Genomic DNA, 23,929 nt, shown 5'->3' with positions numbered 1-23,929 from the left:
GTTTTGAGGGTATCATTGGCGAGGAGGATAATCACATATCTGTACTGTCAGACGTATCGGACCTGTGTGCTGATGTCAGGTGAAATAATTGGTAATCTCACAAATCTGCTACAGAGCCACGGCTGACGGGAGGAGCAGTTGCTGGCAATACGCGGGGGCTTCTTCAGTTATGGCCAATTTTATGCCCCGGTGGTTCAACATTATTAAAACTAATATTTTCCTTTTCGTTATATGATGGTCTTACTAAACTATCATGGAAACTGTATCTTTACTTTTACTTTTTATTAATGTCAATATTTTACTGTGGTTCTATACCCTATAAAATAAAGATATACACTCAAAAGCCATTATAAAAACAATTATTTAACTATAATAACCTAAATAAAGAGTAAAATAAAAATAAAGCTTTTCTATATTCAACAAAACTAATATCAATTTGTACACAAACTATCATTTCCATCAGTTTTTCCCCAACATAATCAACAACTTTTCCCCAGCAAAGGTTTTTACGGTTTGTGTAATCATTTACCAATGTGCTCTAGAAGTGACTAATGCATCATGTATGTTCACTGTTGGGAATTGTTATTAGACAGAATAAATAAACAACTTAAAATGTGAAAATTGTGTTTAAAGAGAGTTTATTTTCTGAAAGTGCCAATAGTTAATGAAATAGGCAATTTATTTCACGTTTATAAACTGAAAAATCGATAAACACATCAACAGTTGCATATTATTGTCAAATGGCATTTTCAGTTAAATTTGGAAAATAATTTTTGCACCAATTTTGTATAAATATGGCAGTCCAAAAACATGTATCAAAAATTGATGTTGATAAATTTCAATAATGGAAGGTCAAGTTGAGTGCAGATATTTGACTTAACATAAGTTTTGCTGTCTGTTTAAAACACCTTGTTTTGTAGCTCAATCGACCATATATTTCTGAATCCGCCCCATGAAGAACAAATTGATTCAAAAAAAGTCAATCAAAGTAGATAGTACTTCATAGCAAAACAGCCTCTTTCGTTCATTAATATGACATTCATAGCAACAGACTGAACCTTTCAACTTGTTCACTCTTTTCATTATTCACAGACTTTGGCCTCAGGTCTGAGAAAGACTTTGATTAACTGCCAGCAAACAATCTGCTGCACCATGCCAAGAGAATGAACACAAAAGCCATTCAAAATCAACTCTATTTTAGGTAAAGCAAATCTTGTGCTTATCATTTTGCATGATAAAAAGCCCATACAGTAATCCTTCAGCAAAGACAGGCACAATGCGATCTTGTGAAATCACAACTACTGATACAAAGAAGCTGAAACTTGTTTTGAATTTTTTGCATGATTTACTAGCTATAAACCTAATAATATTTCTTCCGAAAGTACAGGGTATACGTCGTTATTAATATAGCCTGCTATGTTATTTTTAATCAATCTCAAGATGATCATAGCAGCCAACACATTGAAAATCCACTTACAAGAGTCAAAGCATGGTTTATAAATGATTTATATACACAGACTAATGCCATATTTATTTGATTTATCTAGATCTATCTGTAGATAACATATACTAAAAGACAGAGCTGGCCTTTATTTTTAAAGATGAATTGATTTATTTTTTATGCCTGACACTAAAGTAAACCCTGCTGACGTCAAACAGATCATTCAGAACAGGCTTCCTTGCAAACCTAAAAAAACACAGGTACAAGCACACACATGCCTTCTCGCTGGTTTTTAGGAAGGAAGATGTCATTATGATTGTGTTGTGAGGAATAATGGTGAACAGATGGAGATGTGGACACATGGGTTTTGGCTGCTAAAGGACTTGGTGAGCCACAGTTAAACACCTCTAGATCAGAGACCAGTGACTGAACGAAACAAAGTACTCAACATCTTTCAGTTTCACATAGCAGGATTATATTCTTTCAATCCATTAGGAAAAGAAGATGTAAAATAGGTTGACTTGTTCTTACGGTCTCTGTTCGGTCAGGTATACATTTCGCACACTGAACTGGAGTCAGTTTCCTTCAGATGGTTTTTTTTAATGCCCACACTTTTAACCACAGGATGTGCTGGGTAACCCTGCACAAAAATGGTTACATCATTTGCACTTCACAGAAAAAGTCAGCTAGCGGTTTTCCTGACCGCTCCTCGTCTCAAAGTACAACACTGTTTTCTGAAACTTTACAGCAATATTACAACTTTGACATTTAAGACTGAAGAGAAGCCAATGCTTTTACACAGCTATAAGAGCTATTTTATAAGAAAAAAAAACAGTATGACAATATAACAAGAACAACCGGAATGAATTCACAAGTAACCGACAAGAATCTGTCCAGGGCTGTCTGGTTTACAAATCTAAGAATACAAATAGGCCTACAAGATGTTGCTTTTGATGATCACAAGACAGCAATTACCAGACAATGAGGTTTCAAAAATCACTGTAAATAGACAAACAGATAGAAGGATGGATGGATGGATGGATGGATGGATATAGATAGATAGACAGATAAAACAGACAGACAGACAGACAGACAGACAGATAGATAGATAGATAGATAGATAGATAGATAGATAGATAGATAGATAGATAGATAGATAGATAGATAGATAGATAGATAGATAGATAGATAGATAGATAGATAGATAGATGATAGATAGATAAAGTGTTTATTTTCTAAAAGTTCCTGTAGTTGAAGAAATGTCCATTAAAAGATGAAATAGGTTATTTATTAATTTATTTTTAAATGAAAACCAATCAAAACTTCAACAGTAGTACGCTATATTATTGTCAAATGGCCTCACTAAGTTGCATTTTTAATTAAATTTGTATTTACAGGTCTCAAACAAACTCAGCACTTTCAGATTAACACTTAGGTTTCCCACACCTTCCGACAAAAAAAGAAATTTCAGTAGTTCATAATTATAGAATGTTTTTAACCACTGTATTGCAATCACAAAGCAAAAAATTAAAACAAGCTGAACATTACTAAAAAAAATAATTTTCCATGGGTTTTTATCCTTTTATTAATTTCCATGGTTTTTCTGTTCATTTTTAAAACTAGGCCTATTAACTTCTACGACTTTTCAGCTGGCTTTTAAGATTTTATTAATTTCCACAATTGTTCATTAATTTGATAGATTTAAATAAGTCTAAAATATAGTATCTTACAAATATTTTAGATTTTATTTTTATATTTTCAGTTTTCAATTTAATTTTAGTAATTTTGTGCTTTTATCATTACTACTATTCCAATGTTTATATTTTATTTTATTTTAGCTTTATTTCAGTTAACGAAAACGATTTTTAAATATTGCATTACACTACAAAGGGCAAAGTTTCATTTAGAAACAAAAATCTTGAAATTGCTATGAATAATAAAACAGAGGACACATGTTGAACAGGAGATTTGGGAGTGCCCTTGTGTTTCTGAGATTAACCTGAATTTGACAGAGAATAACTCCAGACATTGCATTTCAGCCACAACTCATTTACTGAAGAGCCTTTAAAATCATTAAGAATACCAAGTTGACTTGCTGAAAAACCTGTCTGAGTCAAACAGAGAAATAACAGTAATAACACAAGTCAAGTGTGGGCTGACTGTGAAGTTTCAATACTAGTGTGATCTTCCTTCAGTCTGAGAAAGTACAGATGAAAACAAAGGTGAAAACTCAACCCCTCCCCCCTCACTCTCTCACACACACACACACACACACACACACACACACACACACACACATTTACCCAGTGAAGTCTCTCATATATTCCTCTATTATAGCAACAGTATTACACCTGTCTGGCTGCTTCTTCTCTCCTCAACATCTCTTACACTGGGATTAATCATGTTATCATGACTAAAGCACATCAGATTACATTTTAAGCCTGTTGTTGACATGTACGAAATAATTTATTGGCTTTGACAGATTAAATAACGGGACCTTCATTATGTCATAAAAAGTAAAGAAAAAAAAGTAAAGAAAAAAAAGTAAAGAAAAAAAAAAAACTTGAGAACCAAACCAGCATCTACTCAAGCCCGCAGCAATCAGTGTTTGCCATAAACTGATCATTATATAATGAGTGCAGCTCAATATCTGCGACAAACCGATGCAGGTCTGCAGACATATATGAGCTCAATTACACTTCAGCCTTAAGAAAATGAGCCCTTTCTTTATGACCGAGCCGTATGTGTTCGCGGAGCCGCGGACGAGCCGCTAAAGCCCGGCTGCGGGAGTGTGGATCTGGCCTGAGGAGATGCAGTCAGTGTGAGAGCAGAGGAGAAGCCGCCCATCCCCCACCAGCCCCGCTGTCCTCCATCTTTAATCTCCAGACCCGCTACCCTTCTCACACCACTAACAGCACAAAAACGCATACAACTCACCTGGGATGCTCATGGTCGCAAAGTTCGGCGTTCCCGCTATTCGGAACTCGATTAAAATTTTGCTAAATATGGATTTATTAATTGAAAATTGGACCGGGAGAAGGAACCGCGCCTTTCAGAAGAGCAGCAATCCTAAACCGCCATCTGGTGGCATTTTCCACAATCGAATGGCGCGTGTTGACATCGGAGCCCGAGCGCCCTCTGGCGGACACAGCCGAGAACAGCCGAAGCACAGCGGGCGGCGGCGGGGGGAGGAGGGGAGAGACCCTCACAACCAGACAAGCATGTCTGCGGTTTAGGCGCTAAAATAACACACATTTGGTGCTGATGTATTTCTTCTTTAGAAAGACGAGTTATTCGGGCTTGTAATCGTTTAAACTGTAGAACGATAAAACATAATTGGTCAGCATTATACGATTTATTGATATATTTTATTCATTGTGTGATTGATGATTCAGGAGCTCTTTAAACACCTGTAAACACAATACTTTCTATGAATTTTATCTGAATGTTGGTTAAATATAGGCTATAGACTTAATGTAATTATTCTACTATGTATTATAATATTTTTTATTCCTTGTAACTCTGAAAATAATATTAGTTTCAATAGCATAGCATATCGAAAGCTCCATTGATTTTATCAGGTATGATCGTGTTTTACTTTCTTTTTATTTCTCCCTTTTTCTATTTGTATTAATTGAATCTTACCGACTGGCTTTTATTTGTCCTTATGCACACTTCTTTTCATGTGAAAACAATGTATTAAAGCTCTCAGTCTTTAGTAATTGATTAATCTGTAGTGACCTTTGTGTAATTGCACCAGGGGATTGGAGCGAAATGTATGTGGGTGGTCTTCACACTGAGAGGGCCTTGAGCTGTTGTCTGGTCCACACTGGCCTCTCCTTTTGTTATAGGACTGATGAGTCATTCAAAATTAAGGGAAAGGTCTGAATCACAATGAAAACAACCCATCAGACCAACCACAGATGCTGTGCCAAACATATAAAAAGCATATAAAAATATATATTAAATGTAATTTGCTTCATCTGTTGCTGTTTGCCTACACAAAATTAAGACATCAAATATAGCATATAATGCGTGCGAAGCAATGAAAACTGTACCTTTTTCTGACAAGCATCCAAACCTCTTGTCGCATTTTTAATGTACTTTCATAGTGCTGTCAGATTGATTAATCACGATTAATTGCATCCAAAATAAACGTTTGTGTATGCAAACACATAGCCTACATGTATATATTCAAGAAATATATGTAATATATTTTCATATTTATATATAACACACACACACACACACATACACATATATAGTGTATATATATATATATATATATATATATATATATATATGGACCCTGGACCACAAAACCAGTCATAAGGGTCAATTTTTCAGAATTGATATTTATCAATTTTGATCCAATTATTTGAAAATCTGGAATCTGAGGATGCAAAAAAAATCTATATTTTGAGAAAATCGCCTTTAAAGCTATCTAAATGAATTTCTTAGCAATGCACATTACTAATCAAAAATTACATTTTGATACATTTACTGTAGGAAATTTACAAAATATCTTAATGGAACATGATCTATATATTAATATGCATTATGATTTTTGGCATAAAAGTAAAATACAAAATACAATACGATAATACAAGATATACAACACAAAAACATTTCTTAAATATATATATATATATATATATATATGTGTGTGTGTGTGTGTGTGTGTATGTGTATTTATATATACGTATAAACATACACAGTACCCACACATATATTATGTAAACACAAACTTTTATTTTGGATTTTATCGCAGATTTTACTTGACAGCACTATTTCATATATTGATTGATAATGCAATAAACACAATACAAGTTTTAAATTTTAAACATATTTAATGTGGTTTATTGGAATAATTTTCAAATAGATTGTACTTGTCATAAAAGCATCGGTTACACTTTATATTAGGTGGCCTTAACTACTATGTACTTACATCAAAAAATAAGTACAAACTACTTATTGTTTTCATATTGTATTGCAAAACACTTTTCCTGCTATTGAGGTGGGATACGGGTGAGGTTAGGGACAGGTTTGGTGGTATGGGTAGGTTTAAGGGTGGGTTAAGCTGTAAGGGATGGGTCAACAGTGTAATTATAAATGTAATTACAGAAATTAATTACAGATGTAAGTACATATAGGTATTTTTAAAAATATAAGTACAATGTAAAAACATGTATGTACGCAATAAGTGCATTGTATCAAATGATTAATTTAAATGTAAGTACATAGTAGTTAAGGCCACCTAATATAAAGTGGGACCAAAGCATCTAGCTCAAATTTTGATACTTCAGTGACAGACAGAGACAGACAGACAGAGAAACAGATAGAAAATCAATAAATGCCCAATATTAAAATTATATATTATTTTGTCTAATTAACATAAATATGTTTTATTTTTAATTTATTCATTTTATTTTAGTATAATACTATAACAAACTAAAAACAATAATTTTAAATGCTACCAGTAAATTTAGGTATCACAACATTATAAGGTGCAGTATGAAAATGGATAGGAATTCTTTAAGACTTGCAAAAGATGGCATTTAGAATGTGTTAAATAATTGTTTTTGAACTTTAGGTGAACATTAGATGATGGAGGTATTTTAAATGAAATTTAAATGTAAAAATATAGAAATGAGCATATCTAAGATCAAATAATATACATAAAAAAAATCTAATAATGACTGATAACCCATCAGGTATTGTGCATCCTGACAGAGAGATAGCCTACCTCCTCCATGCACTGTGACATGGACAAAGAAGCAGAAAGTGAATGTGTGCATCATGATGTACATCAGTTCTAGCTGGTTTAATGATTTCTCTGAACGAGAGCTCTCCTGGGAAGGTGCTAACATGCTGCTTAAGGAGCATACGGTTTCTGTCTCCTTCATGCCCCATCTCCCTGCCTCTCCCCTGCTCTGGCATTAAAAGGCAATGTTTCACCTCGCCTGGCTGCCTGTGAACGTAGCAGTTTCTCTCAGGAGCTGTTAAAGGCTGCAGCAGAGTCACAAACTCTGTGGGGACAGATCCTAATCTAAGAGATAAATCCCACAATGCAGACCTCACAATGCAGTGATACCCGACACTGGGCTAAAGCTGCGAACAACCAACCCACTCTGTTTGTCAATTTGCTGTTTCACACTATTTACACTGCAGATGATAAGAGACAAAACAATATTGGATATGATATGAGCTGCAGAACACATCATTTGCGAGACCAGGCCAGCTTATTATTCTCCTCACAAACACGGCAGATCAAAGAGAGCACTTGTTATCCATCTATACATGCATATTCTTTGCATTTGTATTTCCTGTTCCCTCCCCCAACTGGTTTTATCATCAGATTAGATCCAGTGTTGTTTCTGTACACTAGAATCTTCCCCAACGGTGGCTTTTGTCAGTTTGCTGATGGATTCGAGACACTCTAACCCAATTAGGCGACTCTAGATTCATGAGCAGGACAAAAGAGAATTTACTAGGCCTTGTTCTTCTCCCAAGAGAATAATGATGGAAATGGAAACGGGTGGAAGGAGTGAGTCACTGATGTGAACAGGCCTGGTGGCACACATGGCTTCTGTCACTAAACACACACGTCTGAAAGACCATCATATAAAATCTAAAGGTCTTATACTCCATATTTTGAATGGATTTGGCTAATCAGCAAGTCATGGACTAAAAGTCAAAATTCCTATTTTGATGTCAAGCTGCCTTGAAAGATGATATTTAGAGGTGACTCATTCACTGGGCTCTGCTGTCGTCGATGTCTGTGTAAAGTTCAAACAGCAATCAATACTTCAATATCACATCTTTCCACTGAGCACTGACGCTGCAGACAGTCACATGCTCGAAGGAAATAAATATGTACATATACCTTTCTGCTTTGAGAGACAGATAGGAATAAGAGACTCTATGTTTATTGCAGTTGCATAACCATATCCACTGTGTTTAGACTGTCTTAAGAATTAGACTGAGCAAGATTCAAGATTTCAGATTTAAGTTACACCAATCTACACCTTTTTGTGACTGAAACGGACCCTTTCCACAGACTGTGATGACTCGTTTTAATGGTCAAAGAGTTAAAATTGCATTGAGGGTAAATTTGACATTGTTTTAACTTCAAGGCATAAAAACAGTATTGTGGAGTTTTTCTTTTGCTACCTGAGCAAATGGGAGAGTAAAAAATATATATATATTTGATGTGGGCTCACATTCACCACTATGGCACTTTGATTTAAAAGCTATGGACAGTCTTGAAGAAATAAATTAGACGATGGCAAGTGGTTTCCATTGGGAATCATCAGCCAACAGTGACAACATTCTTAAATCACAATGTTCAATTATAATAGTAGTACTAGAAGTCATAAAAGTTTCCTATTATTTTTATTGTATTTTATATGTTATATTTATTTTATTTTTTCATTTTCATTTATATTCATGCATATTGTATTTTAAAAAGCTAATTGTGAAAAGTAAGGGCTTAACTTTACATTTGTTGTCTTGTCTATAAGCAGTAAGTATTTTGTGCACAGCACCTTAATATTATTGAAATAAATCACATAAAAGTATAATTTTGGAAAATCATTTATTAAAACTCACAACACAACACTTTATTTCACATTGACACGTCCCTTCCGACTAACAACTTGGCAAATACAACAGCTTGTAAATACAGCCTCATTTGGTTATTCATGTGGTCAGAACTTGTAAATACTATATTTATAACTTTGCAGGCCATGTAAATTAGTGCCATTACTGTTCAAAGTGTTTTAATTTTCTCTCATTGTATGTCAAGATTTGCAGCTTAACGAACATTTTACTGCTGTATGTAAATGATCTTATCATGTCAAGTCATCATACCGTTTTAAATCTCCATATTTCACAACCAATTAACTGTTTCTCAGTTACAATCACATGTCGCAGTAAGTTCAAACAAAGCTATTTCCTGCAGCCACAGTAAATGTTTGCACTGACTGCTGCTCTCCTCTTTGTCTCCATAGCAACTTGACATAAGGGATGTAATTACCCTGGCCAAAAGTACTTGAAGATGGCTTATCCCCTGCTTCTGTTCCTCTGGGACACAATCGGTGGGAGGGAGAAACAGTAGGTGGAAAGGAATATAACAATTTTACCTGACTCACGGGTCAGTAATGAGCTATTCAAATCATATTCTTATCTTATATGACCACAGACTGTCACAAGTGAGTCATACTGTCCATATATATACTCAAATGTAGCACATGCCTATTTAATATTGAAAGAGAACTTTCTTAGACTTCAAATGTTTACATATAAATTCTACATACATTTTTTTTTTTTTACTGTTTTTTATTTCCAGTTATCATGGAAATTTTAATCACCAATTGGATTTCATGCATGCTTTTCTGTACACCAAAGCACAGGCTATTGTCGTGAGTAACTGCCTGATTACTCAATCAGTTTTACTGCTTTTTAATGGTTAATCATGGATGGTTTCTGCTGTCTCAAGCGGGCAGATCAGGACATTTTTACTGAGACAGAATGATCAGAAAGCAGTTAACTGCAGTGACTGATAGGGTTTTAGACATCTACAACGTTTACTCTGATAAATCTTTAAAGCTTTGTCTCTGAACAGCTATAGTTCAGGCCTCTGAAGGGTGTGTTTTCATTATTACCACCATGATTTTTACCTTTCACAGCTATATGGATAAAAATATATTGTGCTTTGCTATATTGTCATAATATGTCTATAGAACATTCACATGCACAATTTTCATATATAATGCAGGCAACTGCCTCATATAAGTGTTTATCACAAAAGATTTATTGCGTTAGCTGTCCATAAATTCACATCTGTGATTACGGTGAAATTTTGCAGGGCCATCATCACTATGAGAAAAAGCTGGTACATGCAAAAACAACACAGCATGACGTTGTCAACACAGTGTCACTCCCTTAGCCTTAATCACACAATGTCCAGCAAATGTCTTTGAAGCAAGGACAGCTAACAGCAATCAAGTCCAGCAGCTTAGCTCTATTTTTACAGCACAGTAACCTTGCTGTGAGCTCTCACAGCAGCTCTTTTTCTCCCCCTCCATTGGTGTCTGTGTTCTGTTGCACCAATAAAAAATGGATGAGGTTGAGAACACTCATAGTCATGATCTGTCACTGACTGGCCAAACCAAGCCCACAAGCTCCATCCCTCATCCTTTAGTCTTTTATAAGCATGTTGTCAAGGAGTACTTCCCATTAATTGCTTGGAACTTGACACGTATTTTCTCAAGAGGCAGGTGAAAATAGGGTCCTCAGAGACTCTGAGAAGGGGATACAATGTTTCCTCTTGAGGGTCCCCAGAAATTCGACAAAGGGGGACCAATAAAATGTACTGTGCAGGCGGCCAAAAACCCAGAGAGACACCGCTGGCATCCACACAAGCACATGATAACATTATGTTTATTATAAGCATCTGCCGCTTTAAACACTCTTTCTGATTGGCTTTTATCATTCATCAGCTAGAATAATTATTAAAATTATTAACCCTTCAGGTCCCGCTTTATATTAGGTGTCTTTAAATACTGTGCAGTTAATAATAAAAATGAACTGTTAGTACATTGTACCTATTGAGTTGATGTTGAATTGCAAAACACTTTTGTTGGATATGGTTAAGGTTAGGGACAGTGTAATTATAACAACAGCTTAATTACACAACGATGTAATGTAACTACAGAAATTACAGATGTAATTACAGGACAGTATTTTCAAACATAAGTATAAGATTTAAATGTAAGTACATAGTGTCAGGATTGTGGAGTGTTTTGTGTGTGTTTTACTCCCAATGTGTTCCCTGAGACCCAATTTCTCCCTCAAGTTGATTGTTAATTTGATTCCAGGTGTGTCTCGTTCTTCCCTGATTGTCCTGTCTTTATAAGCCCCAGTCCTTTCAGTTTGTGTTTGTCGGTCCTTAAATATGACCCTCGACCACAAAACCAGTGTTAAGTGTCAATTTTTTGAAATTGAGATTTATACATCTTCTGAAAGCTGAATAAATAAGCTTTCCATTGATGTATGGTTTGTTAGGATAGGACCGAGATAATAATATTTGGCCGAGATACAACTATTTGAAAATCTGGAATCTGAGGGTGCAAAAAATCACCTTTAAAGTTGTCCAAATGAAGTTCTTAGCAATGCATATTTGATATATTTACGGTAAGAAATTTACAAAATATATTCATGGAACATAATCTTTCCTTAATATCCTAATGATTTTTGGCATAAAAGAAAAATCAATAATTTTGATGTATTTTTGGCTATTGCTTCAATTATACCCCAGTGACTTAAGACTGGTTTTGTGGTCCAGGGTCACAAATGTCTCCTTGAATGTCTTCCCTGCCTGTGCTCCATGTAACCCTGTTGGATATTAAAGACTCTAGTTTTGTGAATTCTCCGTGTCTCCTCATTCCGTGTTCCTGGCTCCCTTGACTCCCTGAGAAACGTGACACATAGTAGTTAAGGACACTTAATATAAAGGGTAACACTTAAATTTAAGGGGTCCTTGTAAATCGTTACATGGACTTACTATTATAATAACAATAAATTATGCATAATTACATGCAAGTAACCCTAAGCCAAACCTTAATCCTAACCATATAGTACATACGTGTATAATTAATATTACTCAGTACTTAAATGTATAATTGCACTGTAATAAGGACAATTTAAAATAAAGTGTAACTGTACAGTATCCTGTTTATGTGGAATATATGCTGAAAAAAAGATGTCCTGGTTTTCTGATACAACCCCCACCCCCACCCGTGTTTATTACACATTGTACAATAGTTTGTAGCATGAAAAGTAGTTCATTTTAAACAAATCAAATATCTGTATTCCCCTAAAATGGTGATTTTGGCCAGACTGACCCCTTGACCTCAACCGTTTAAAAATTGAATTCATACTGTCATAATTTTGATACAATTTGTTAAAGTTATATTCAACTTATTAATATTTTAAATGATTAAAATAACACAATTTTAATTACCAGACTGTAATGTTTACTTCATCTTTGTCTGTTTTACAAATGCCAAGCAGTCTCAGACAGCAGGCCAGCTGCCGCCTCGAGAGCGTCAGGGTAATTCACATGCGTCTAACTGTAGCCTACAGTAAAATCACATGCAAACTTTTGTCACCCACCTAGCAGTTAACCTTAGTTAGATTATTAAGGCTGTGAGGGTTACACATGCAGCTTGTTCAGTGGGTTGCAATGTGTTCTTATTTAGGTAAGTTCAGCAAGCTATTGCTCCAATAGATTTACTATGGGTTGAGTATATATAGGCCCTTAATGTAATAATAATTTTTTTTTTTTCTGATTGATTGATATTTAAAATATTTTGATCAACAACAAGGTATACAAAATACAACCCATTAAACAGGATACATCAGTCTATCACTCTGATGTTCTCAGGTCCGAGAAGTGAAGCATTTTAGATCCTCAAATAATCAGCGTTTGTTCCTCTTAACAGGAAATGCCTTATCAGTTTTTATGTTTGCTTATATATCAATTACAACATGATGCAATGTCCTGAACAAAGCTATTATTGTTTTGCATTCTGCAGTTCATTGTCTTGTTCTGTATTTCTTGGCTCTTGTAGCATTGGGAAAAAGTCTGCGCCTGACAAGATAACTAAATCTGAGGTTAGATAAGGATACAGTATGTGGCAGTTTCTTTTCAGAGTAGACTTGTAAAAACAGTCTAAGTATTTAAGTGCCCTGCTGACACACTACAGAACAGCTGTATTCATGTACCACAGTAGACAGGAGCTGGTGTATGTAATATTTCAGTATCTGTATGATGAATATCCTTATGTATCATTAATATGTTCAAGAATATATTACTGAAACGATATAACACGACAAATGCTTACAATTACACACAAAGTAAAAAAAAATTCTGCAGTTTTTACAAAAACATTTTGGCGGCTGTGGTTGCCAGAATAATTTTGTAAAAAATTCAGAAAAAATGTGAACACATTTACAGAACAAACTGTAAAATTTACAGTATAAAACTGTAATTTGCTATATATATATATATATATATATATATATATATATATATATATATATATAGAAGGTGCACAGAGTCATTCATGCAAACACAAAACACCATCATGGTAACACACATGATGCTTAAATAATTCAATAAACTTTCATTAAACAACAGAAGATGTAATATTAAGCCCAAATGTACATAACTGATAACAAAAACTATTAAAAAACTGTAAATTATACATTGATTTGTTATTTTTTACTTCTAAAAACTGTACAATTAACAGCATTTTACTGTAAAATTACATGAAATGTCTGGTTAGATCTTTTACAGTTTTTCCCTGTATATAGTACGGGAACTTACTGTTAAACCTTTTTTTTTTTTAATTCCGTAGCGTTTTTGCAAAATTTTACAGTTAAAATTACACTTATTTTTTACAGTGCATTTCACAAGAGTGCCAACTGTGTTTCAGTGTGCTCATTCAACAAGTCAGCTGTATCCTGCCTGCAGTTCCTGGAATTATAATGACACCTGCTGTCTTTGTGCACAGTGAAAAAAACTTCATCCTCTTTGCATGTTAGCATGCCGAGCTGTATGTTATGAAATATTTTCTGAATATGTCCCGGGAATAACAAGGATCTATTTGTATTTTTATCTAAACTCTGTTAAATCATTTTATAAATCTGTTTGTTTGATAAAATTGTTACTGATCGATTGTATAGTTTGATATTCAATTTAGTTTATTTACCTTGATATATGTTATTGAGCATAAAGAAATGTTGACTGAATAGAGGTGAATCAAGGAAAAAATATCTATTCTGTTTAGTCAAATGAGAGTTTATTGATTCTGCTGCATCACTTTCCTGTTTTACTCTATCAGTATTTTCTTTGTGCCTACTTGAGTGGAGTGAGTTAATGTATTTAATGCTTTCAAAATAACAGGGAGAAGATGCAGTCTATTCATTATGAGCAGCTCATGAGATGAGAGTGGGGCTATCGGTTACAGAGTGCCTGTTTGCCCAGTGCAAACAAACAGTGAGGGATGGTGAAGCTACTGGTTCTTCAGGATCTGGTTTAACCAGGTTTAACCCTGTTGTGCAAAAACCCTGGATTCCAGTTTGTTAAATAGTTTTTACACAAAGAATGTTCTGTGCAAGGCTCAGTCTGGACTTTTGAAGGAATGACACTTCATTACATGTCACATACTGTAGGGCAGACCAAATCTGTCTCTGAAGTCTAATGTTATAGATTAATGGCTGGTGGAAAATTTATTGAGGCCTCTCACACAAACAATATTTTATGTTTGAAATTTTGTTACATTAAACTTAAAAATTCTATGATTTATTTATTTTTAATATTGATATTTTTATGTATTTCTAAGTGTTTTTGCTTATCAATACTTCACCTTTTGATTATTTTGCCTTTCTTTGACATTGACATTATGCTGTTTAAACAAACAAAAGCCCAGCATGTTGGGAGTTTGTCCATTTTGACCCAGTGCTGGGTTGCCAAAATTACCCATATTGGTTTGTTTTTAACTCAGCATTTTTTAGAGTAATATATAATTTATTTTTATATAATCTTTTTCATACTGCCTTGTCCAATCTCTGACTCTGCTTCTGCCTCGCAGAGCTGTTGTCACTTTGAGACATTGTTATTATGTCCTTGTCCTCATATCCCCACAATTCCAGGGATACGTCAAGGATTTATGTTTTTACACTAATGTCAAAACTAAAAATCTGCAGAGAATGAAAGGAAATAAAGTGAGAACTAAGCCTTTGCCAGAATCTGTAAATGAATAACAATTTGATCATTGAATCATTCATTTTCATCATATACAGGTGCATCTCAATAAATTAGAATGTTGTGGAAAAGTTCATTTATTTCAGTAATTCAACTCAAATTGTGAAACTCGTGTATTAAATCAATTCAATGCACACAGACTGAAGTAGTTTAAGTCTTCGGTTCTTTTAATTGTTATGATTTTGGCTCACATTTAACAAAAACTCACCAATTCACAATCTCAACAAATTAGAATACTTCATAAGACCAATAAAAAAAACATTTTTAGTGAATTGTTGGCCTTCTGCAAAGTATGTTCGTTTACTGTATATGTACTCAATACTTGGTAGGGGCTCCTTTTGCTTTAATTACTGCCTCAATTCGGCGTGGCATGGAGGTGATCAGTTTGTGGCACTGCTGAGGTGGTATGGAAGCCCAGGTTTCTTTGACAGTGGCCTTCAGCTCATCTGCATTTTTTGGTCTCTTGTTTCTCATTTTCCTCTTGACAAGGTCTGGTGAGTTTGCTGGCCAGTCAAGCACACCAACACCATGGTCATTTAACCAACTTTTAGTGCTTTTGGCAGTGTGGGCAGGTGCCAAATCCTGCTGGAAAATGAAATCAGCATCTTTAAAAAGCTGGTCAGCAGAAGGAAGCATGAAGTGTTCCAAAATTTCTTGGTAAACGGGTGCAGTGAGTTTGGTTTTCAAAAAACACAATGGACCAACACCAGCAAGAGGAATACGACAACTGTAGCCAAATTCCTTGACACGTCTGTGTGTGGTGGCTCTTGATGCCTTGACCCCAGCCTCAGTCCATTCCTTGTGAAGTTCACTCAAATTCTTGAATCGATTTCGCTTGACAATCCTCATAAGGCTGCAGTTCTCCCGGTTGGTTGTGCATCTTTTTCTTCAACACTTTTTCCTTCCACTCAACTTTCTGTTAACATGCTTGGATACAGCACTCTGTGAACAGCCAGCTTCTTTGGCAATGAATGTTTGTGGCTTACCCTCCTTGTGTAGGGTGTCAATGATTGTCTTCTGGACAACTGTCAGATCAGCAGTCTTCCCCATGATTGTGTAGCCTAGTGAACCAAACTGAGAGACTATTTTGAAGGCTCAGGAAACCTTTGCAGGTGTTTTGAGTCGATTAGCTGATTGGCATGTCACCATATTCTAATTTGTTGAGATAGTGAATTGGTGGGTTTTTGTTAAATGTGAGCCAAAATCATCACAATTAAAAGAACCAAAGACTTAAACTACTTCAGTCTGTGTGCATTGAATTTATTTAATACACGAGTTTCACAATTTGATTTGAATTACTGAAATAAATGAACTTTTCCACGACATTCTAATTTATTGAGATGCACCTGTACATTCATTTCCATCATATATAATCACCCAAAATAAGTACCGGGCACAGACTGCCTATTATACCGTAAAAGAAAAAATAATAATAATTACAGTAATTCCCAAACAGGGATACACATATCCCAGGAGGCACCTAGGCAGGTTCCAATATGCTTTAAAAGTTGAATAACTATAGAAAACCTGTTGAACTCATGAAACCTAAATTAAAACTTAATTTGTTTGTGTGCCATCAAAAATGAAAATATTGGTTTTGCTTGTTTTTTTAATTAACAGAGTAAAACATTAAGCTTAAAGAAAGGAAAGCTAAATAATATGTATGAGTTTTATCATTTAATACTGTGTCATCAAAGGGCACTAAACTGTGCTGCAGGGAAAATAGCATTGACACGTTGTTCTTTGTGTCTGCGGAATGAGTTTCATCCATCATTCTCCACACCAGCACAGAGCGGAAAAGAGCTCAGAGGTGTTTGAGGTTTATACACTCAATGATCTGTCACAACGACAGCAAAACGGTCGCTGACAGACAGAGCATTCAGGTATCTCACATAAAATCAGTGTTCTTTATGCATTTTTAATTCATTAGAGGTGAAAGTCGACACTAAGGCAGAATTGTCCTGGTTCACCCCCAATATCTGTGAAAACAATGGAACCAAACACTAATGAGTAGTGCGTGTGTGATGTAGCTTCCTGTGTGACTCAAGAAAACCTCATTAACCCGGTGTGACAGCAGAAGGAGGGTTGGTATTAGTGTCTCGATGAGTGTAGTGTTGATAGCATGTAGAAAATTGCCCATGTGTTGTTTATTCAGGGAGCTTCACGGGCAGCCTATTTAAAACATGAAAAATAAACACTTTAAGATAAATGGCTGGTCCTCTGGGTTGGTAGTGAACTCTCTGGTGTAGTTACTATGGAAACAGGGCCTTGCTATTTTCATACACCCTTGGTTATAATAAATATTAAAGGCTATCTAGTTACCAATGGAGGAGCAAAACAAACTCACTCAAGACATGATAGACAAGATTTTTTAAACCTTCATTAAAAAGACAAGCAAAAATCCAACCAGCAAGACAAGAGATTCTTGAAGAAAAAATATACTAAACCTTTTTATTTTAAAATATTGGGTTACACAGCTGTGTCAGATAATCAGTCAGCTTATGAGAGGTCAAAACATGCTGAGATCTCCCCTCATTATAGTAACAGAAGTCACAGGGATCATATCATATCATGAAATATGAATGATGCAGTTCTTTGCTCCTGATCACATTTAAAGCATCTTTTAACTGTTTGAAAAGGCAAGTGTGCTTCTCATTTTCTAGACAGAACAAGTGCACTTTCACGTTGTTTCAAACTGTATGTATGACATTCTTTTTTCAGTGAAAAAACAAAATGTTATTGAGAATGAGAATGTTATGAACTGTCAGTCGCAATCAATTTTCAATGCATCTCTTTTCCATATGATCAAAGTGAATGGTGACTGAGGCTACCCATCATGCATACTACAGAATTATTTGCTCTACAAATTTATGTAGCCTATATAGAAATGTGAGCACGGGTATATTTGTAGCAATAGAAAAAATACATTGTGTGGGTCAAAACTATTGATTTTTCTTTATGCCAAAAAGTAAAGATATTTTGTAAATTTTCTTACCATAAATATATCAAAACTTAACTTTTGATTAGTAATATGCATTGCTAAGAACAACTTTAAAGGCGTTTATCTCAATATTATGTATCCTCAGATAGATTCCAGATTTTCGAATAGTTGTATCTAAACATATTGTCCTATCCTAACAAACCATACATCAATGGAAAGCTTATTTATTCAATTTTCAAAAAAATTGACCCTTATGACTGGCTTTGTGGTCCAGGGTCACAAATATTGTGTTTTACACAAGTTAATTATTTTTGATAAACAGCATAAAACTGTAGCCATATATATTGTTTTGTAATTAATAATTTACTTGTAAGGACTCTTCTAAAAATAACAGAATTAATGCTTGTTGCATGTGTTTTTTTTTTTTTTTAGCAAAAGCCACTAATATAATTGGCTCACGGCCTGTTTAACATATTTTAATACATCTATGGTAAATCTTATCAAAAATGCATAAAGCCATATAGTTTTCATACTTATTGATAAATGAACGATTTGGGCGAGCCTGTCTCGAGCCTTTACTCACCTCGCTCTGAAATTAGCCTACACATGGAACTTTAATAAAATATCTCAATTTATTCATTTCTGTTCATGTATGATATTAGAGCGGATTCAAATGTTGTTAGGTGAAGTTTTACTGCGTCAATGACACGCTCCTCCTGAATGATGACGCACTCTTAGAGCAAATGCTCCTCATCACAGTCCATGCATGCAGCTCGACTGAGATCTCACCATCCAGAAACAACGTCCCTTCAGCATCCTGCGAGAGAAGCCTCTGAGAGACCTGCTGCGAGCCGACTGGAGGCGGAGGCGCCCTGCTATTAGCCTATTTATTTAGAGAAAATCTATAAGCGTTTCCATACAGAAAGAAAGGACATGGGAAGACTAAACATATTGCCTCACAATGATCGCTGGATTTAATAGATTAATTCGCGGATCTTCAGTGGCGAGGGGCATCTGAGAGGACAGGTGAGATTTCTTTGTTTTTCTTGGTCATTGCGCAGGTGGTCTTGATAGATGATAGAGATATCCGACTTACCTTCTAATAAATGGCCATATTGTTTCATATATATCAGGTAGCCTTTCAATGCTAAATGATCATGTATGTTAGGCATGAATTGGTAACAGGAGGCGCGTGAGTACATTCAGTGCTGTAGTAGGCTACTAGACACAGCGTGCCTCCTGCTTCATTCATAAAATCGGTATCAGTGAAATCGGTTCATCTCTGCTAAATGTCACTCATATATGACAACTTCTTCCTCTGCTTTCTGCGTCATGTGACATCATCGAAGCAGGCGTCATTATTGACCATGTTCTCAAAATAGCTTGTAGGAGCCAGCGGGGCTAGTTGTCACACTTTTTTACTCTCAGGTGTAGGTTTATTTCTGAGAGTCAGTTCTTGTAGATAAATATCTTGATTAACTGACAATAAAAGGCTTTGTTTTTTCTCGGGAGAAGAAAGAAAATGTAAAAAGTAGTCTAAAACCATTTTGAAACACAAAACAATTTATGAAGCTGCAAAAGGTAACATGCAAAAATATTGTTTTGACCAAAGGATGCTGTTGTTAATAAATTGAATAAAGTTAAAACACAAGAAACAACTTGCCTCAGGCAGAAATGTATGAAAAATAGCCTCATCCTTGAAGGATATAGAATTAACAAAAAATATCATAATTAAATATGATTATTACTATGGAAAACTACATAGAGAAAAACACATTTGTGAACTTACTGACTTACCTGCTTATAGGTGCTTATAAATTTGATTTTAAAATGTATTTATATAAAACCCTTGTGAAAACTAGTCTCACTATAGGTTGCACTTATTGACATAGACACTCCCATTTAAAAATTTGAGGTAAATTTGAGGTAATTATTATTTTTTTTCAAAGACATTAATAGTTTTATTCAGCAAAGACTTGTTTCAATTCAGCGTTGGCATCACAGTAATAAACTACATTTTGAAATAGAAATGATTACAGACAGTTATTTTAAATTGTAATAATATTTCACCATATTACAGTTCTTACCTGCATGTAAAATTAAAAAGCATATAATATGAACTAATCTCAGGTTTTGTAAAGAAAGAGTTTGCCTTAGGTTTAATGCTGTGGTAAAGTCAGTGTGAGTAATAGTCATCGATCCAGTTCCAAAAATACTTCCAGAACACCAGGACGCTTATATGTCATAGCTTTGCTTGAGAAGTCATTCTCTGTGAGATTTCAGTCAATTTAAAAGCATTGCTTGATGTATTGAGCTGTACATCTTGTTTTAATTTTTAAGTATTTCATTTGTGAACAATTTTTTCTCTTAACATTCAGGAGCTACTCGACAGCTGGTATTGTAAGAAAATGGAGGATTCACCATCAAAGCATCTTCTTGGCTCCAAGAAGAGAGTTAAAATCCACCCGAACACAGTGACAGTCAAATACGCCACTCACTTTCCCCAGCCTGGAGACGAGGGCTATGATGACGCTCCATCTTTTGAAGACTTTGGCTCATTTGTCGAAGAGACCTCAGACAGGAAGCACCTCACTGACAGCAAATCAGGCAGGACTTTTTTCAGTGCGCTTGACAGTCGGTCCAAACCGGCTGGGGACCAAAAGGAGAAAGGGGTCGGAGGTCAGCTGCAGAGCTTTGGGGAGGCCTCTGTGTTCGCCTCACGCATGACATGGGCCGCTCTGTTCGGTGCGGCTCTGGCCCACGGCTGCGTGGCTCTCATCACACGCCTGGCTGCTGACCGCTCTAGGGTGCCGTCGCTGGAGCTTCTCTTTATCCGCTCCGTCATCCAGGTGTTGTCCATCGCCGTGGTGCTTTATTACCAGGAGCCTCCCTTCGGGCCTCAAGGCTACAGATTGCGTCTTTTCTTTTATGGCGTGTGCAATGTCATCTCAATCACGTGTGCGTATACCTCCTTCGCCATCGTCCCGCCCAGCAATGGCACCATCATGTGGAGAGCCACCACGACGGTCTTCAGCGCCATACTGGCGTTTTTACTCATCGACGAGCGACTGGGCATGACAGACGTGGTGACGGTTGTCAGTAGCGTCTTCGGCCTCTGCTTGGTCATGATTCCCAACATCGTAGGTGAGCACCGATCTCTGGATTTCTGGAAGGAGGCCTTTGGCTACACCATGACGGTGATGGCAGGTTTAATGGCCGCCCTGTCCATGATCATATACCGCGCCATCAAAGAGAGGGTGAGCATGTGGACTGCGCTCTTCACCTTTGGCTGGACCGGAACGTTGTGGGGAGTGTCCACTATGTTCATCCTGCAGGAGCCCATCATTCCACTGGACGGAGAGACGTGGGGGTATCTAATCGGCATCTGTGTCTGCTCCACTGTGGCGTTCCTGGGGGTCTATTACGCCCTCAACAAGTTCCATCCCGCATTGGTCAGCACGGTTCAGCATATGGAGATTGTTGTGGCTATGCTTCTGCAGCTGATTGTGCTCCACATGGTGCCCTCGGTGTATGACATCATCGGGGGTCTCATCATCATCATCAGTGTTATCGTGCTTACGGCTGTAAAGCTTTACTGGGTGGGCAAGAGCAAAAGACAGGAGTATGAAGAGATCCTTGACTCGCCAATAAAGTGATCAAAGTTATTGTTTTAGAAATATGTTTGTTGAGTTTGACTTTTCAGACCTTGAATTAATGGTACCCACACTCTTAAAAACAAAGGGTCATTGGCATCTGTGGTTCCATGAAGAACTTTTATCATCCAGGGAACCTTTTAATTGCACAAAAGGTTCTTTAGATTTTTAAAATGTTCTTCACAGCAAGAAAAAAAAAACCAAAATTGGTTAATCTGTGGCATCTCTGAAAAAATCCCATTAGAACCTTTATTTTTAAGAGTGCACAGAGGTTATTGTGAATGTTTGAGAAAAAGATCTATGTAAAGTTTATGTAAAGTTTATTCATTGATGAAGTGCCATTGTGAAGTTGTCTTTGAATGTTGTATTATGTGAAGCTCAAAGAGGTTACTGATTCTTATTGCACATTATGAAGTAATTATCCATGTGTAGCTGTGTCATATCATGTTTCATTAGGTAGTACATCCAAATAAATGTCTGTGCAGAGGAGCTGCAATGACAACATGGGATATCTTCATAAATATACACTATTTTCCAAATTGACATGGTCAAGAGTGCCCTCTGTTGGTATTTAGTGACTATATGGCCCTGAGAAGCAGTCAGAGCAACAATTTTTGGCGCAGCCGGAGTAGCCTGAGTGAATCAAATCAGTTTTGGCAACAGTGATTCAGACTGCTGTCTGCCAGAGCTTTTCTGTTGGCATATGATGTTGTGATTTCCAGTATATTGAGAAATATTGAGGGAGTCATGTTCGAGTCATGTACGTATTCACTCCAGAAATGAAAAAGTTTTAAGTTTTGTACTGTAATAATATGTTTTGGCAAGGTATTCTCATATTTGAGGTTAAAGACAAAAGATTGCATAGTCTGTTCAGCAGGTCCAAATTATTTGACAAAGTATATAGCATTGCAGAGGCATTGTGTTTATAACATTCATTTTATGGGAATAAAAAAAAAAAGCCATTGCATGATCCATGCAAACATGGGATTGTTCATATAATAATAATGTCACTTGCAACATTTTTTTTTTTTTTTTTTTCCAGAAACAGGAATGAAGTATCTTAACTCAAATCTAAAAATGTCCCTGTTGTGTCTTTAAAAAATTAACATCAAATAGTGTACTGTTTCAAACTGAAATATTTTCAAAGATTTGTTTTCTCTTTAATAAAAAGCATGCATTTATTTCACTGTGCATTTTTTTATGAGAACACTTCATTTTAAGCTATAAAAAGAATCAAATTCTTCAAGCACAATAGTTTGTCCTTGTTTTGAATGTTTTATAGGAATATTGCACAATCTCCACAAGGTGGTAGGAATGAACCAAAAAATTACATTAAAACGAATGAAGCAGGTGAATTTATATTTTAATAATGTTAATTTAACAGTGATTTAAAAAATGATAAAAAGCATACAATGAATTTATATATATATATATATATATAAATTCATTGTATGCATAAATATATATATAGAGCGGGCACAAAGTAACTCTTTTTGACTTTCTCAAATTGTGTAAATCCACTTCGTGTTCAGAGTATAATTTTTTTTATCCACAGTAATTTCACACTTGTCTAGTACAAATATGTCGCATTGTTTCATAAATACAGTGTATACGTTTTTCTTTATTTACCCTCAAAAATTGGAAGTGAAAGGTGACAACATGCCCCATAGGTGGGGTACATTGTAACAGCTGAGGGCACGTTGTAACATGACCATATGACACCCTAAAATGTTAACTGATCTTATGAAAACAATATATAAAAGACAAACTAAAATATTTTGTCAATAAAGTAAAATAATTATTTATTTTAAATAAAATAATGGCGTTTTTTTAATAATTAAAAGTAATCTGATTTTTGAGTTCGACAATGAACATATTGCAACCATGCCTGGGACGGCCCACATAAACGAGCCAAAATGCTTTACATGTCTTGAAATAATCATTTCTGAACATTAACCAATGATTGTCAGTCTTTATTCACCTGTTTCTTGCGTTTCTCATTAAAATGTATTAAAGTAAATAGTGTGAATTTCATCGCTAATGTCACGGCAGGGCAGATT

The 23,929-nt window shown here is 35.5% G+C and overlaps 2 protein-coding genes across 2 annotated transcripts in view; one reads left to right on the top strand and one right to left on the bottom strand.

Moving 5' to 3' along the window:
• Positions 1-5,092, bottom strand: part of stag1a (STAG1 cohesin complex component a) — a 55,048-nt gene extending 49,956 nt beyond the window's left edge. Inside the window, exon 1 of the mRNA XM_058745444.1 lies at positions 4,379-5,092. The gene's annotated coding sequence lies outside the window, so the exon portion shown is untranslated. The remainder of the gene's footprint in view (positions 1-4,378) is intronic.
• A 13,892-nt stretch (positions 5,093-18,984) lies between these two features.
• Positions 18,985-23,034, top strand: slc35g2a (solute carrier family 35 member G2a). The gene is made up of 2 exons (XM_058755940.1): positions 18,985-19,242; positions 20,595-23,034. The coding sequence occupies exon 2, from the start codon at positions 20,625-20,627 to the stop codon at positions 21,870-21,872; it is 1,248 nt and encodes a 415-aa protein (XP_058611923.1). The 5' UTR covers positions 18,985-19,242; positions 20,595-20,624; the 3' UTR covers positions 21,873-23,034.
• The last annotated feature ends 895 nt before the right edge of the window (positions 23,035-23,929 follow it).

The sequence above is a fragment of the Onychostoma macrolepis genome, chromosome 02, assembly GCF_012432095.1.
Source record: "Onychostoma macrolepis isolate SWU-2019 chromosome 02, ASM1243209v1, whole genome shotgun sequence".
In the NCBI taxonomy this organism is placed as follows: domain Eukaryota; kingdom Metazoa; phylum Chordata; class Actinopteri; order Cypriniformes; family Cyprinidae; genus Onychostoma; species Onychostoma macrolepis.
This window is presented reverse-complemented; position numbering and strand designations above follow the sequence as displayed.

Bases quoted from the DNA above. Each gene is read 5' to 3' on its own strand.
- slc35g2a (XM_058755940.1), top strand. From the start codon at position 20,625: ATGGAGGATTCACCATCAAAGCATCTTCTTGGCTCCAAGAAGAGAGTT.